The sequence below is a fragment of the Hyperoodon ampullatus genome, assembly GCF_949752795.1.
Source record: "Hyperoodon ampullatus genome assembly, chromosome: 9".
In the NCBI taxonomy this organism is placed as follows: domain Eukaryota; kingdom Metazoa; phylum Chordata; class Mammalia; order Artiodactyla; family Ziphiidae; genus Hyperoodon; species Hyperoodon ampullatus.
Window position 1 is genome coordinate 16,466,148 of NC_136922.1, and position 15,554 is coordinate 16,481,701.

Below are 15,554 nucleotides of genomic sequence, written 5' to 3' on the forward strand. Positions count from 1 at the left end.
TGAAATAATACCAATTGCAGCAACATGCAAGGACCTAGAGATTATCATACTAAGTGAAGTAAGTTGTACAGAGAAAGACAAATATCATATGATATCACTTACATGTGGAATCTAAAAAAAGATACAGATGAACTTATTTACAAAACAGAAACAGACTCACAGACTTAGAAAACTAACTTATGGTTACCAAAGGGGAAATATGGAGGGGAGGGATAAATTAGGAGTTTAAGATTAACATATACACACTATTATATATAAAATAGTCAACAATGACCAACTGTATAGCACAGGGAACTCTACTCAGTATTCTGTATTAACCTATTTGGGAAAAGAATCTGAAAAAGAATAGTTATATGCATATGTATAACTGATTCACTGTGCAGTATACCTGAAACTAACGCAGCATTGTAAATCAACTCTACTGCAATAAATCATATTTTCTCTAAGAAAAAGAAAAGGTTGTACTGTACTGAACTGGGTAATGTCTAAGCTCTCAAACTAAGGTTTTGTTATTTTCTTAAAAATCTTGGTACTCCTGAATGAAAAGAGCTGAATTCTGAGTGTAATGAGAAAAAAAAATTAAATACAAGCATTCTTCTAGATGTGTTTTAAATATAATATACACACATTTTAGTACTTTGAATTCCTTATGTTGCCAGTGTGAATGCTATCAATTTGTGTGCTGGCTACAGTTCTGAATTATAGCCGATTTTTATTTTTAGGCTCCACTGTTGGTCACATCTATCTTGTTTCCCAGTTAGTCCTTCGTCAGAGAAGCAACCTCTAAATATAGCATGGTTTCTATGGGAACATACTTTATCCCAAAGATTCCAGGAAACACATTTTATCTGAAAAATGAGACCTGCCAGATAATATGTCAAAATCCAGGCCTACAACCCAGATTTCGTATTTTTGAAATAATTTAAGGTGAGATGTTTAAAAATGGGTTGAAAAATTGGTTCCATGAGAAATTTTCCAGCTGAGTTGAACTGGTACAAATTTGCTTTTGACAGTAAGACTTGGAAATCCCATCTTCTATTGAGCATTTTTCTTGAAATAATTAAGCATATGGCTCTATTATGTTTAGATTCTGTTGTTTTATATCTCTGTGGTTACAAGCTCTTTTGGGTGATCATCTAGCAGATGGCGTAGGTGGAGATGATATTCATTCTTTCCAAAGCAAATGAAAATTTTATCAAGTTGTTACCTATATGTAGTCCATAATGAGTTTGCTTTACAGTTGACAGAGTTTTGGTCCTTTTGAATTCCTGTAGTTGAACCGTAATATGATTTGGGGCTGAATTTGCCCGCAACTGTTGAAGGCATGTTGGTCTCTTTCATCTTTAGGTGTACTAAACCCAACTTCCTTAAAATTATGCTTTGAGGTCTTAGCACAGCTAAAGGTGACTATGAAGTTAGAACAGGAAGTGAGAAGACTGATGTAAGAAAATTTACTTTTGAGAAAAAAACGTGCCCTCTTGTGGAAGTTACATCACCAGACGGTCAAGCTTCAAAAGGAACCATATCTCCAAATGGCAGTTGTTGAGGGAAGGGAGTCTTGGAAAGTGAAAGCCAGAGATATAAATATGTTGAGTTTACTTGAGAATATTTGAGAATATAAAAATCTCACAGAAAGTACTCCACTCAGTCATTCTTATACTGAATATGAAACATTTTGGATACAAGTGTGATAAGAAAGAGCATTGGGAAAAAAATTCTAAGTTTTTCATGTTAATAAGAAAAGTTACTGCAAATAAGTCATTGATAAATGAAAGTCTTAACTTAGAAGAATACTTTGAATCTGTCTCACCACTAGCTGTAGAGCTACACATCTGTTTGTGGCCCAGATGGTTTATCTGGGTCCTCCATCTTGACTGTTTAACTTCGGAAGACCTCAGTCTAAAGCTTGAGCTCTTTGACAGTTCATTATTCATCCCATGACATTTCTTGACTGGAGACTTGATTCTAGCAAACTGTTCTTATTACCTGTTCTGATGTAGATCACCAGCAAATGATCAAAGTGCCTTGCGTCTTCCACCAGCAGCAGAGCATAAGAGGAAAAGAACAAGTAAGTAGTTTGGGTGTTCATTTAAATGTTTCTGCATAGGAAACAGATCTAGAAATTTCAGTACTTGCTTTTTTATTTAAATTTATTTTTATTGGAGTATAGTTGCTTTACAATGCTGTGTTAATTTCTACTGTACAGCAAAGTGAATCAGCTATACGTATACATATATCCCCTCTTTTTTGGATTTCCTTCCCATTTAGGTCACCACAGAGCACTGAGTAGAGTTCCCTGTGCTATACAGTAGGTTCTCATTAGTTATCTATTTTATATATAGTATCAATAGTGTATATACATCAATCCCAATCTCCCAATTCATTCCACCACCCCGCTTCCCCCCTTGGTATCCATACGTTTGACCTCTACATCTGTGTCTCTTTTTCTGCTTTGCAAATAGGATCATCTATACCATTTTTCTAGATTCCATATATATGTGTTAATATACGATATTTGTTTTTCTCTTTCTGACTTATTTCACTCTGTATGACAGTTTCCAGGTCCATCCACATCTCTACAAATGACCCAATTTCATTCCTTTTTATGGGTGAGTAATAGTCTCACTACTTGGTTTTCATGAGCAAAAATTTCCAGGGGATGGTGGTGGTAATGGTAAGGTCCTGAGAGCAAGGAAAAGTGATGATCCAACTCCTCCCTTCCCTATGAATTTATCTCAATGCATTTAAATACTTATAGCATGATTCTGAGAGGTAACTAAAAAAGGATGGCATTGTATGTTTATGATATATCTTTGTGTACATTATAGAGGTAGAAGTGGCATTGACGCTTTGATGACCTAGTTCATGTCAGGGAATCTGTTGGGTCTTTAGACAAGCAATTTAACTTACTTCTCATAACATCCTTACAAAATAGATCTCATTCCCATATTTGCAACTGAAGAGGCAACTTCAGTGTTAATTATTTGTCCCATTATTAGCCAGCTAATAACCTATTTCCAAACGTCACACTGCCTTGGCAGTTGTGTCCATTTAAACCGGTGGGACCTGATAAATTATTTAAGTTTTCCTTTCTTTAAGGTCATATCAAACTTAAATCTTGTCTGCTTAGACTTGAGGACTACCAAAATTTTTAAACTAAGTCAGTAGTATTGTATTTATTGTTCATAAGTCACATAAAACTATTTTGTTTCATACAAAAAGTGTACAGGCATTATGCATTTTATATATATGTGTGTGTATATATATGTATATATAGTTTGCTAAAATGCATATTTCAGCACATAAAGTTTAGATTGTTATGCAAATTATAATTATATTTCTAAGTTACAATAAAATCTTATTTGAGGGTAGTCAATGTGACAGGTCCAATATAGTTTTTCATAAATGAAAATTTAGTTATTCTAAGAAGATTCCATAGTAGCAGAAGAAAAATTCTAAGATATTTAGACGTTCACTGTGGAATAACTTCTCCCTCAGATACAAACGCTCAGACTCTGCTTTTGGCCAGGTGGGCAGCAGATACGTGAGGAAGATGGACACAGATCCTTCCAGAGAGAAAAGTCTGACCTGTTGATGCCTGGGTCTCACACCACCTGATCAAAGGTCTGAAAAAGTTTGCTTTTAATTGTAGGGTATTTATTAAATGTTTAATAATGCAACAACAATTTTATGTAACATAACTGTGTGTCTGCCCTACGTAGACTAAGGAGAAAGACGTAAATAATGTCTTTTTGCTTTTGTTGTTTCGCCTTAAGAATCATAACTTTATGTGGCTTTTTTTTTTCAGTTATAAAGCTGTCTCAAATGCACTGACTCATTTCATTTTCCAGTGACGAAGGCAGTGTGACCTTTTGCATTTCATAGCCAGAGCTCCGTGAGGCCAGGAGACTTATACACACCCTAAGAGCAACCAAATGGCCAAGTGACACTTAGATGCAGGAATGTACATTGCCAAGCAGTCTGTCTCTCTGCTATATGATCACTATCCCTTATGCATCCATACCTGAAAAACTTAAGTGAAAACTAAACAGAACCCACCCCCGAACCCCAGCTTTTTACCAAAATGTAACATACCAGTCCAGGAAAATTTCAGAGTTTGGAAGAAGAGTGCAGGTAATATTATATTATATGCTGTTCCTTTTCCCAAAGCTATTCACAGAAAATATTTTAAAGTGTCTGATATACCTTCTTCCAATAATTACATGTGATTTACATGGTCTTCTCTGTGGTATCTCAAACTGGATTTTCTGACAATAGGATGGACGGCCTTTACAGGTCTCATATGAATGAGTGTTGGGTGCATATGGACCCTGCCTTTGTTTAAAATTTATTTTGTTCATCATCAATTTTTTGCATTAATTTTGATTTTTAAAAAATATTGCATTAGACTATTATTTATTTTGATGACTGAGTCTCTAGCCGTTCCTTAAACTTCATGCCAGAGGCTAATATGTCTTATGCTCATCCCCGCCCTGGTATGTGAGTTTAGACATATCTGTGAGTAGAATGCCTGAGTGCACAGTTACAAGTTTTATATTCAGACAGTCTTATTTTTGTCATTTTGTTTCACTCTCTCTGTCTCTTCAATATCTTTGGGTAATTAAGACGAGTCTCTGACAATACTTATTGGGTACCCAGTTTTAGGCTTGTCAATAGTGGGCTGGGATGGCAAAACAAGACTATTCATGTGCAGTTGCTGTGCAGTTTCAATATATCCATTCTAATTTTGTAAAACTTTTGATTTAGGGGTTTATGGTCTTCTAAGCATTTTGTGGTGAAATATGGAGCCGATCAATACAACCACCCTGTCAAACGCTTCCAACATAGACCCGGGCCGCCACGACAGGCACTGCAGGATGATTCTCATAATGCTCTACAGCACGGTTTTGCTGGGAGGTGCTGCAGGAGCTATTACAATGTCTTGTATGCCCAGAAGGAACAGCCAGTCAGTGATTGCCACCATCGTTCTCAACATCATAGTGCTACACTCCATCCTCCTGGTCAGCCTTCCCTTTCGCCTCAGCTATTATACATCAGTCGTCTGGGAGTTTGGATTCTTCACCTGATGATTGGTTAGCCGCATAATATATGGTCATATGTACTTCACCTTTGCTTTCTATGTGGCCATCTCATACTCCAATTGCTCATGTATTTTAAGAAACTCCAAATGCAGCAGTTCCAAAGTACCATGCGGTGGTTTTAAGCATTATTATTTGGATGGTGGGTGGTGTCATTTTTTTGCCAATATTTTTTTTACAATATGGCACCCAACCAAGTTACTCAGAACAACAATGCTTTGAGTTCTACAGAGACCTCAACCACAGGGAATGCATTATCTTGAACTACTCTATGATCATCATTCTGATGACGATGGTTGGGACCCTCTTTCTGATACAGATGGGGGTTATCGTTCAACTGGTAAAGACTCTTTGGCCCGACATGTAGGCCCATCAAGAATACAGAGCTCAAATCAAGAACTTCTTCTTCCTCCTTGTAATAGTGGTCTGTTTTGTACCCCACCATGCCTTCCAGGTACATTTCATTCAACATTATTCAGAGATAGAAAATTCTGAGTTAGTTCTTTATAATGAAATTTTTTTTTTGCTTTAACTACTGCTTGTTGTCTGGATATGCTGTGTTTCGTAGGGGGTGTTATCCATTAAATACTCCTATGTTACTTGCTTTATAATCAGTTTTTCACTATTGTGATAAAATAGTTTTGATTCAGTGGGTGCTTCCATGACTTTGAAATTTTTCAAATTCTTGCTCTTAATCATCATCAACATTATTTTTCCATGAAAAGGTAATGAAGATTGATTGTTTCCCTCTTCTTGGAGAACTGTTATCAGTTCTTCATTAACAAAGAATATGTTTGATCACCTTAACTCTACACAAGTTGACCCCGACCATCCAGACTCAATCCCTACCTCTTTTTTCTTGCAATGTTTACTTCCGCTAAGCATAGCTATTGCCTTTCTCCATGCACTCTCCAGGCTGTTCTCCTCTTTGCATTTACTCTCACTGAGCTTTGATCGTAGAATGTTCTTTCCCTCCATTTCTAAATTATTCTTCACGGTCCAGAGAACATGAAGATAAAGACTCTACAGAAGCCTTAACTTATTCAACTTATATTCAACTTCTTGAAAATTTCTGATAGCCAGGAAAGCTATGGCCGCTGGCTGTGGTATTTGTAGGAAAGGATTAGCTCAGATAGTCAAGAGACTTAGAGGAAATTCTTTTGGGACTGATGGGGTATTGATGTGGTTTGATTCTGATTAAGGTATAGTAGGTAGTCAGGAAGCCGAGGTTACGTCCCAGATCTACCTTCCCAGACATGGATCCGTGAAGCAGGAAAAGAAACAGGAAAAAGTGGAAGCCAGCTGGACTTAGTTTAAGCGTGATGGAAGACTGTATTAGAGCCATGCCTTTCAGACTGTGGGACTGTCCTTAAGCTGGTTCAAGGCATCCTATATGACCAAGTAGTTTTATACAATTAAAATCAACACTGGTATCAGTTAAAGTCAATACAACAACCAAGACAACCAACTCAGAACTCAGATTCTACTTATCAAGTACAGACATTGATATGCTCTTATGCTTTGCTTTGCTTATAATTATGCTCCATAAAGAGGACTTACCACTTCTTCCAACTCATTCTGGATTTTGGAGAAAACTGAAAAACTCCACCAATAATTACAAATGTACACGTATCTTGAAATTGGCTTTTGAGTTTCCATTTCCACATGATTTTCTACTGGGTCTATCAGGCAGAAAGTCAAATAGATTACTTGAAAAGGAGGAAAAATGGTACCTCCTGCAACAGGGGGAAATGATGCAGTATCTAAAGTTCACCATACTGTATGGTCAACATCATAAAACCTGTTATATGGGGACGATCTTTTTTTTTTTTTGGCTGCGTTGGGTCTTCGTTGCTGTGTGCGGGCTTTCTCTAGTTGTGGTGAGCGGGGGCTACTCTTCGTTGCGGTGTGAGGGCTTCTCATTGCGGTGTCTTCTCTTGTTGCGGAGCTCAGGCTCTAGGCACGTGGGCTTCAGTAGTTGTGGCACACGGGCTCAGTAGTTGTGGCTCACGAGCTCTAGAGAGCAGGCTCAGTAGTTGCGGTGCACGAGCTTCGTTGCTCCACGGCATGTGGGATCTTCCCAGACTAGGGCTTGAACCCGTGTCCCCTGCATCAACAGGCAGATTCGTAACCACTGCACCACCAGGGAAGCCAGACAATCTTTTTTGTTTGTTTTTTTTTTAATGCATTTGCTTTTGAGCAGTAGACTTCAGAGTGGGAGTGGGAACAATAATAAGTTAGTGGAATGCAGGAAGAGTGTAGTAGAAATTTATTTCTATTTATTTTCTATTAAAATAGAAATATTATATATTTCTATTAAAATATATAAAATATATATAAAGGAACTACAGCAATGCATGGGTATAAACTATGAATATTACTTTATGGGGATGTATACAAATTTTTTTTAATGATAAGGATGTAAGATCAAAATAACCTGAAATCCACTGTTCCTGAAGACCATTCAAGCAATGACAATATTCTCTCTCAAAAGGTTTTTCTCTTAGGGATAAGACTGCTCTTTGTTTAGTGAAGTATCTTGATGAAATGTAACGAAATGTTACTATCAAGATAATATAGAAAAACAACATATCAGGTATTACTATCAGATACCTGATGAATGTATTTGTACAGACCATCTATTATTGCCCTTGTCAAACTGCCTTATAATTATTTGTCTGTATGTAATTATCTCTTATACTCCCCACACTTCAGACCATGAGATACTTGAGAGCAAGGAATGGGTCTTATCTGATTGTATATATTTAATCCTACCCTACAAATCAAACCACTGTTTTTTTTTGTTTGTTTTTTTTTGCGGTACGCGGGCCTCTCACTGTTGTGGCCTCTCCCATTATGGAGCACAGGCTCCGGACACACAGGCTCAGCAGCCATGGCTCACGGGCCCAGCCGCCCCGCAGCATGTGGGATCTTCCCGGACCGGGGTACGAACCCACGTCCCCTGCATCGGCAGGCGGACTCTCAACCACTGTGCCACCAGGGAAGCCTATCAACTAAGTTTTGAGTGTTTATGTGCAAGTGGTGAGCCAGGTGCCAGAGAGAACCACAAGAGGAAGAGAGTAAAGTGAAAATAATTCAGCAATTCAGCTACCCAGTTCCTCTCCTCTGGGTTTTCATGTATATTCAGAGATCCAGAGAACCTACAAGTAAAACAGTAAGGTGCTGATAAACCTATGACCCAAGAAAAAAACTGAATACTATAGATAGTGCTGCACAAGGACCAAAAAAAAGGCAGGTCAGGGCAGGAATTTTGAATGAAACTTGAAAGATAATGTCAAATCCATACAAGAAGCAAAACAATCTACTCCTAGATCCTTCAGGGGTAACACTCTCAGGGGGTCTCTGGCATTTCTAACTTACACTCTCCTATAATCAAATATAAATATATTTTCTTTTAAATAACATTTTCAGACTGCACTTGTCCTTGAAGTCTATACTAGGAAGAGCCAAATCAAAAGCTCATCAAGTTTATGTTTCAAAGCCTCAACAGTCAAGCTTTTTGTAATTAGTAGGAATGATGTTTAAAAACTCAACTTCACCTATTGCCTTGCATGTCTTGAACGCCGGTAAATGTCTGTGATCATTTGAGAATAGATTGAAGCTTCTTTTTGTAGCAGTGATGTTTTTCCTTAAATAGTAAAATCATTAAGTGAAGACTTTGAAACATGTGCATGAACAGTTGTGGCACCTACTAAAGGCTTCCTGTACGTGCTGCACAATAACATCTTTTTGGGTTAATACGAGAAATTTCATTAAAAAAATTTTCCAAGCACTGCACATGGGTTGGAGTACAGGAAGCAACTATAGGGTTAAGAGAGGCAATTGACCTTTGTAGACAGGATCCTTATTCCCATAATGGACCAAGTAGATGAGTAGAATTACCTGCAAGAGTTTTTCTGAACAGCACCTTACAATCAAGGATATATATCAAGGGTACGTATTGTCTCTACACTTCACCTTCCGGTGTTATAGAAGGAGTGGTGTATATTTTTGATAACTGCTATTTCACCAGGGTTAGGTTGTCAGTAAATTGACTCTTAGGTTCAACCCAATAGTTGGCACAGAGGAAGAGGTTCCTAAAGAGGAAAGTTCTGGCACCTGTGTTGCTGCCAAAGTGAGCCCAAAGGAAAACTTTGGTTCCCCAGAGGTTTATCAGATGGCTTTCTGGGGGAACCTATGAGAAGAACTGGGATAAAAAAAACTAAAGCTTGTGAAATGGGCTCCAGAAATTATGTGACTAACTGTTAGCCTAAAATCAAGAAATAGTTATGTATGTTAAAAAAAAACAAACTGCGAATGGAGCAGTGCATGGTGGGAGGTGTGTTCCCAGGCTGCTCAGAATCAGGACAAACACAAGCAGGGAATGTTGGTAGTCAGAGTTGTATTTGTCTTTCTCCAGCAAATCAGAGAAATAAAAAGTTCGTGAGAAAGAGGCCACCTTGGAAGAACAGAGTGACCCATGTGAAACTTGCTTAAAACAGGGAATTAAACTGGAAGTTACACACACGACTTGTACTCCAAGTATAGATATTACTAGTGAACTCACTCCCATAAAAGTGGGTACAAAGTAATTCCCAGGCCAAGTCAGCCACTCACCCTGTCTATTACCCTCTGAGGAGGGGTGATGAGAAAACACTCATCCTGGGGCAATGGGGAAAGGAAGTTAGACCACTGGAAAGGCAGTAGCTAAGGAAGGCTCAGAAGCACCATCTCTAAAAATTATCTGCTGCAGGAAATTAAAGAAAACTTGAGGAAAGTTTGATTTTTAAGCAAAGTTAAGAATCATAAAGTTATAGGGAAGGCAATAATGACAGGGGAGGCTGTGACGAAAAATCAGCAGGTTAATATCCAGTCAACATGGTTTACTGAGCTGGTGCAGAAAGATGCCCAGTTTAGGTTTACATAAAATACTGAATAAAATAACTCAAATTTTAATTTCAACAACTTTTAATTTAGCTGAAAACGAAGGGAAAGAAATACCTAGGACAGAGAAGCAAAAGAGGAAATTGAAGTCACAGGGGTGAGCTGACTGGAGCAGAAAGATTTCATTGGAGTATTAGAATGGAAAACAAGCCTTAACAGATATGGCTGGGATTCTGATATCTACTTCCCTGTAGGTCCACATACTACGGGGTTGAGAGTCCATAATTCACAGTTAGCTCCAACTACTTGTATACTGCTGGAAATAAAGACGGGCTGTCCCATTTCTGAAATGGAACTATAAACATTTGCCCTCCAACTGGTTTAGTGGAAGGTGTGAAGTGCTTGCCATCCATAGAAATTCTACTTGGATAAAAAGTCACTGATGAGAAATTCAAGTCCCAGAATTGTGCTAGTCATAGATATGGATTTGGATTTTCAGCTAAGGGAAATAGGAAATCTAAGCTGAGAAATTAACATACATATTGTCTGGTGGTCTAAATATTGATGGGCCAGGCAAAGGCACATGGGACATCATTGTGTAGCTATGCTTCCACAGTCCTGTCACAGGGGCTCATACTAAAAGCAATCCCTGCTGGATGCAAACTATTATATATAGACTGGATAAACAACAAGGTCCTGCTGTATAGCACACGGAACTATATTCAATATCTTGTGATAAACCATAATAGAAAAGAATATGAGGGACTTCTCTGGTGGCACAATGGTTAAGAATCTGCCTGCCGATGCAGGAACATGGGTTCGAGTCCTGGTCCGGGAAGATCCCACATGCCGCGGAGCAACTAAGCCCGTGCACCACGACTACTGAGCCTGAGCTCTAGAGCCCGCAAGCCACAACTACTCAGCCTGCGTGCCGCAACTACTGAAGCCCGCGCCCTAGAGCCCATGCTCTGCAACAAGAGAAGCCACTGCAACGAGAAGCCTGCGCACCGCAACGAAGATTAGCCCCTGCTCGCCACTAGAGAAAGCCCACGCGGAGTAGAGAAGACCCAACACAGCCAAAAATAAATAAATAAAATAAATTAAAAACAGAATATGAAAAAGAATACATATATATATGATAACTGAATCACTTTGCTATACAGCTGAAATTAACAAAACATTGTAAATCAACTATACTTGAATAAAATTTTTTAAAAAGCAATCCTTGCTAAAAATTAACTCACAGGAAAAGTCACAAACACCAAAAAAAAAAAAAAAACCACCATGAGGAACAGTCAGCTGACCCAATGCATTGGGTAGACTTGTATCCTAAGAGTAAGAGAAAACAAAGTAAGTTGAAAAATGTTAAGGTAAGCGTAAATGATAGCATTCACACGGCATGAAAAGGACAGTATATTTTTTTTAAGTTACTTTAAAAATTTCCTGATATAAATTCTGCAAATGACATAATGAAGTAAAACACACACACAGACGCGCACACACACCAAGGTTTTACAAGACAAAGAAAGATGGTCCAGGGGCTTCCCTGGTGGCGCAGTGGTTGAGAGTCCGCCTGCCGATGCAGGGGACACGGGTTCGTGCCCCGGTCCGGGATGATTCCACATGCCGCGGAGCAGCTGGACCCGTGAGCCATGGCCGCTGAGCCTGCGCGTCCGGAGCCTGTGCTCCGCAACGGGAGAGGCCACAGCAGTGAGAGGCCCACATACCGCAAAAAAAAAAAAAAGAAAAAAAAAGAAAGATGGTCCAGAAGAACTGGCCCAGGTTGGAGAAGTGCAAGGAGAGGACAACTAAATATAATGTGGGACTCAGGATGGAATCCAGGACCAGGAAAAGTTCATTCTTAGGAAAACGGCAAAGATCTGTACGAGGTCTACAGTGTAGTTAACACTTTATCAACGTTAGCTTCCTGGTTTCAATAATTATACCATAATTATGAAAGATGCCAAGCTAAGGGGAGAGCGTATGGTAGCTCAGGGTACTACTTTTGCAATTTTCTTGTAAGTCTAACTTGATTCTTTTTTTTTTTTTTTTACATCTTTATTGGAGTATAATTGCTTTACAATGGTATGTTAGTTTCTGCTCTATAACAAAGTGAATCAGTTATACATATTCACACGTTCCCATATCCCTTCCCTCTAGCGTCTCCCTCCCTCCCACTCTCCCTATCCCACCTCTCCAGGAGGTCACAAAGCACCCAGCTGATCTCCCTGTGCTCTGCGGCTGCTTCCCACCAGCTATCTACCTTACGTTTGGTAGTGTATGTATGTCCATGCCTCTCGCTTTGTCACAGCTTACCCTTCCCGCTCCCCATATCCTCAAGTCTATTCCCTAGTAGGTCTGTGTCTTTATTCCTGTCTTGCCCCTAACTTGATTTCTAAATGATTTTTTTAAAAAGAAGAGCAGAGGTAGGCGCAGGAGAATTTGGGGAGACCGGCTGGCCTGGACCTTGGAGAGCCCTCCGCTCCAATCCGAGGCACACAGGTTTCATCTTGTACGTGGTGAGCCGCCGTGGCAGAGTCACGACGGAAACCTGCGCGAGCGAGCGCACGTTGGAGGTGGAGGGGAGAGGCTGGGGGCGCCCAGACGGGAGGAGGCAGCAGGGAGGGGCCGAACTTCGGCGCCAACTGCTCTGTAACCGCTGCCCAGGTCTGCGCGCTGGAGTCGCGGTCCTCGGGTAGTGGGGGGCAGGGCTCGCGGGCAGCAGGACGGGTGGAAGGAAACGTTGGCGCCCTCCGCTTCCCGGCCCATCCTGGTATCCATCCTCTGCCTGGTCCTTCAGCTGGACCAGCCGGGGCAGAGGCAGCCTGGGAGCCCGGCGCCCCCTCTCCTCTCCCCCCGCCCCGCCCCGGTCCTGCGGGGCGCCCCAGGGACTTGGACTTGGCTGAACTCACCCCACTGAAACTCAGGCCTCGGTAAGGGAGGTGATTTACATCCCCCTTTAGTTCGTGTTCTTGAAACACCCCAATCTAGCAACCAGAGGAAGAGCCCACACCCGTTGCTGGATGGAGGCTTGTTTGTGGTCACTCCTTTGTTTCACACTAGTGTCCGCTGTCACACACGCAGTCAGACCCGCAGCTAAATGACCCTGACACCCGTGAGTAGGGCATTTGGGCCTCACTGATTTAACAGCTGCGGGAAGTTTATGTCTTGGCCCAGAGCACACTAGTGGCCTTGTTCTAAAAATTAAATCTCCTTGGCGTGGACCCAAGAAAGATCCATGAGCGTGTTCATTGACAATGAACATGTGTGCACACAGAGGGGACACTCCATTGTACTGCAGGCAAACAGACAAAACTCTAAGAAACTGTGACTCCTAACAGTTCTTTTTGTTTTTGAAGCTAATGCTTTATTGCCGGTTCAGTCCCAGGAAATCTAGAGTAAAGGACAGTGGGTGCGTTAGCGAGCTGGCCATAGTTTTGCAAAACACGCAACTGGTTGCTCATCTTACGAAACACCTTTTTTAAAAAAATGTTCATTTTTTATACAATTTTTAAAGGTTACTTTCTATTTACAGTTATTAAAAAATATTGGCTATATTCCCCGTATTATACAATACATCCTGGAGCCTGTCATACACCCAAGAGTTTGTACCTCCTATTCTGGTAACCACTAGTTTGTTCTCGATATTTGTGAGTCTGCTTCTTTTATGTCTTATTTTGCTTCAGAATTATTGGGAGAGAAAGATACCACGGCTGCTGCAAGCATTTAGCACAGTGCCCAGCCTGAAGAGTTCTTCAGAGACCCTGGCTTCTCTCTCTCCAGAAGAGGGGAAAGTGGCATAATCCAGTATTGCTGAAGGAAAACTTCTGCAGTGCGTAAGATGCTGCTTGAATGAATCAAGAAATAAAGAACATTATTTAAATTTCCTTTTACATGTTTTCTATTTTTCTTCCCTCTTTCATGTGATAGCGGATACATGGCAAGCAAAAAGCGAGAAATCAAGTTACAGGTGGGCAGGACACATCAGCAAGTCTTTACTTGGTGCGTTGGCCTTTGAAGACCTTTGACAGCACCTTCCTTTTTGCAGGAGGTCATCAATAATCAAAGCCTGTGGGAGGAGATGCTGCAGAACAAAGGCCTAACAGGTACTGGGGCTCCGCAGGTGTTCGCCATCCGGAGTTGGATCCAGGGCACCTCCAGGCACCCCAACATGGAGCACCACTCCCCACTTCCCAGAATAAAAAGCTGCTCTGTTCTTCTCCTGCCCCTGCCCCAAAGGTTGGGATAAGCTGTTACTCTAGACTCTTTGACTCTGTTCTTTCGCAAATATTATCATCTTCTAGTGATCGATGTTTACCAAGCCTGGTGTGGACCTTGCAAAGCAATGCAAACCTTATTCAGAAAACTGAAAAACGAGCTGAACGAAGATGAAATTCTGCATTTTGCTGTAGTAAGGCTTTCATTTCCATTAAACTATTATTTTCTTGTTACTTTATAGTCTCTTTAAGGATTGTCTTAATTCAAACAATCTGTCAACTCTTCAAAATGGACAGTGTTTTGTTAGCAGTTTTACTCTATATTTAATTCTACTGGATCTGAGAACGAATGTAATTTTTACCCCATTCGTACAATACTGAGGTTATTTACCATGGTTGTGAACGTTAGAAAAACATAAAAATGGTTATCTGTCTATTGCCATACTTCTTTTCACTTGACCATATGGTATGTGTTCAGAATAAGGCCTGTAAATTGCCTTTTACTGCAAAGCATTGGATAGGACTCTGGTCATTTATCCAGTTAATTGTAAATGGTAGCGATTTTACCCTCCCTTATTTGCTTCCCACATGTGACAATGGATTAAAATATTACAGCCAAAAAACAAACAAATAAAATAAAATAAAATATTACAGCCAAACTCATTAGGGTCTCATTAGAGACGCACTGGGATCTCATTAGACCCCAATGTATTGATTATTCAATTTATCTATGTCAAATTATCAACTGCTTAGAGCTTTGTTGTCTAATATGATAACCACTAGGCATAAATGGCTTTTGAGCACTCGAACTGTGGCTAGTGTAACTGTATTAAATTTATATAAAAAAACCGATACTCCATTCGGTTATTGTAAAACTTTTAAAATTATTTGGGACAACTTGGATATGTGACTCTACCTCTTTGACTGTAAACTTTATGAAATCTAATTCGAGATCAATTATTTATGATTAAAATTTGGCCCACAAATTGAGATGTACTCTAAGTGTAAAATACACACTAGGCTTTGAGGCCTTCATATGAAAAAAGAATGTGAAATATCTCATTAATTTTTTACATCGATTACATGTTAAAATGATCATTTGGGGATATATTGGGTTAAGTAAAGTATATTATTAGATTATTTCCACCTGTTTTTCAGTTTTTAAATGTGGCTACTAGAGAATTTAAAAGTATATATGTGACTCACATTCTAGTTCTATTAGACAGAAACATGTCCAGACCAGTTCATTTCGTCTCTATGTCTATACCACCGGGAAGTGCTAGTAAAATCTTTCCACAATATGTCCTATTCATAATGCAACCATCTGTTGAAACTAACAACAAAAAATTTTGAG

The 15,554-nt window shown here is 39.8% G+C and overlaps 2 protein-coding genes and 1 pseudogene across 3 annotated transcripts in view; 2 read left to right on the plus strand and 1 right to left on the minus strand.

Moving 5' to 3' along the window:
- PNPLA8 (patatin like domain 8, phospholipase A2) overlaps positions 1 to 15,554 on the minus strand; it is a 137,858-nt gene that overhangs the window by 79,349 nt on the left and 42,955 nt on the right. The gene's annotated exons all lie outside the window — the stretch shown is intronic.
- LOC307057999 (putative G-protein coupled receptor 141) lies at positions 4,803 to 5,684 on the plus strand (annotated as a pseudogene). Its single transcript has one exon. The product of its transcript is annotated as a putative G-protein coupled receptor 141 (transcript).
- Positions 13,921 to 15,554, plus strand: part of NME8 (NME/NM23 family member 8) — a gene marked incomplete at both ends in the record, with an annotated part of 36,622 nt that continues 34,988 nt past the window's right edge. The window contains 3 exons of the mRNA XM_079711448.1: positions 13,921 to 13,953; positions 14,032 to 14,089; positions 14,288 to 14,394. Coding sequence (XP_079567574.1) covers positions 13,921 to 13,953; positions 14,032 to 14,089; positions 14,288 to 14,394 — 198 coding nt within the window. The remainder of the gene's footprint in view (positions 13,954 to 14,031; positions 14,090 to 14,287; positions 14,395 to 15,554) is intronic.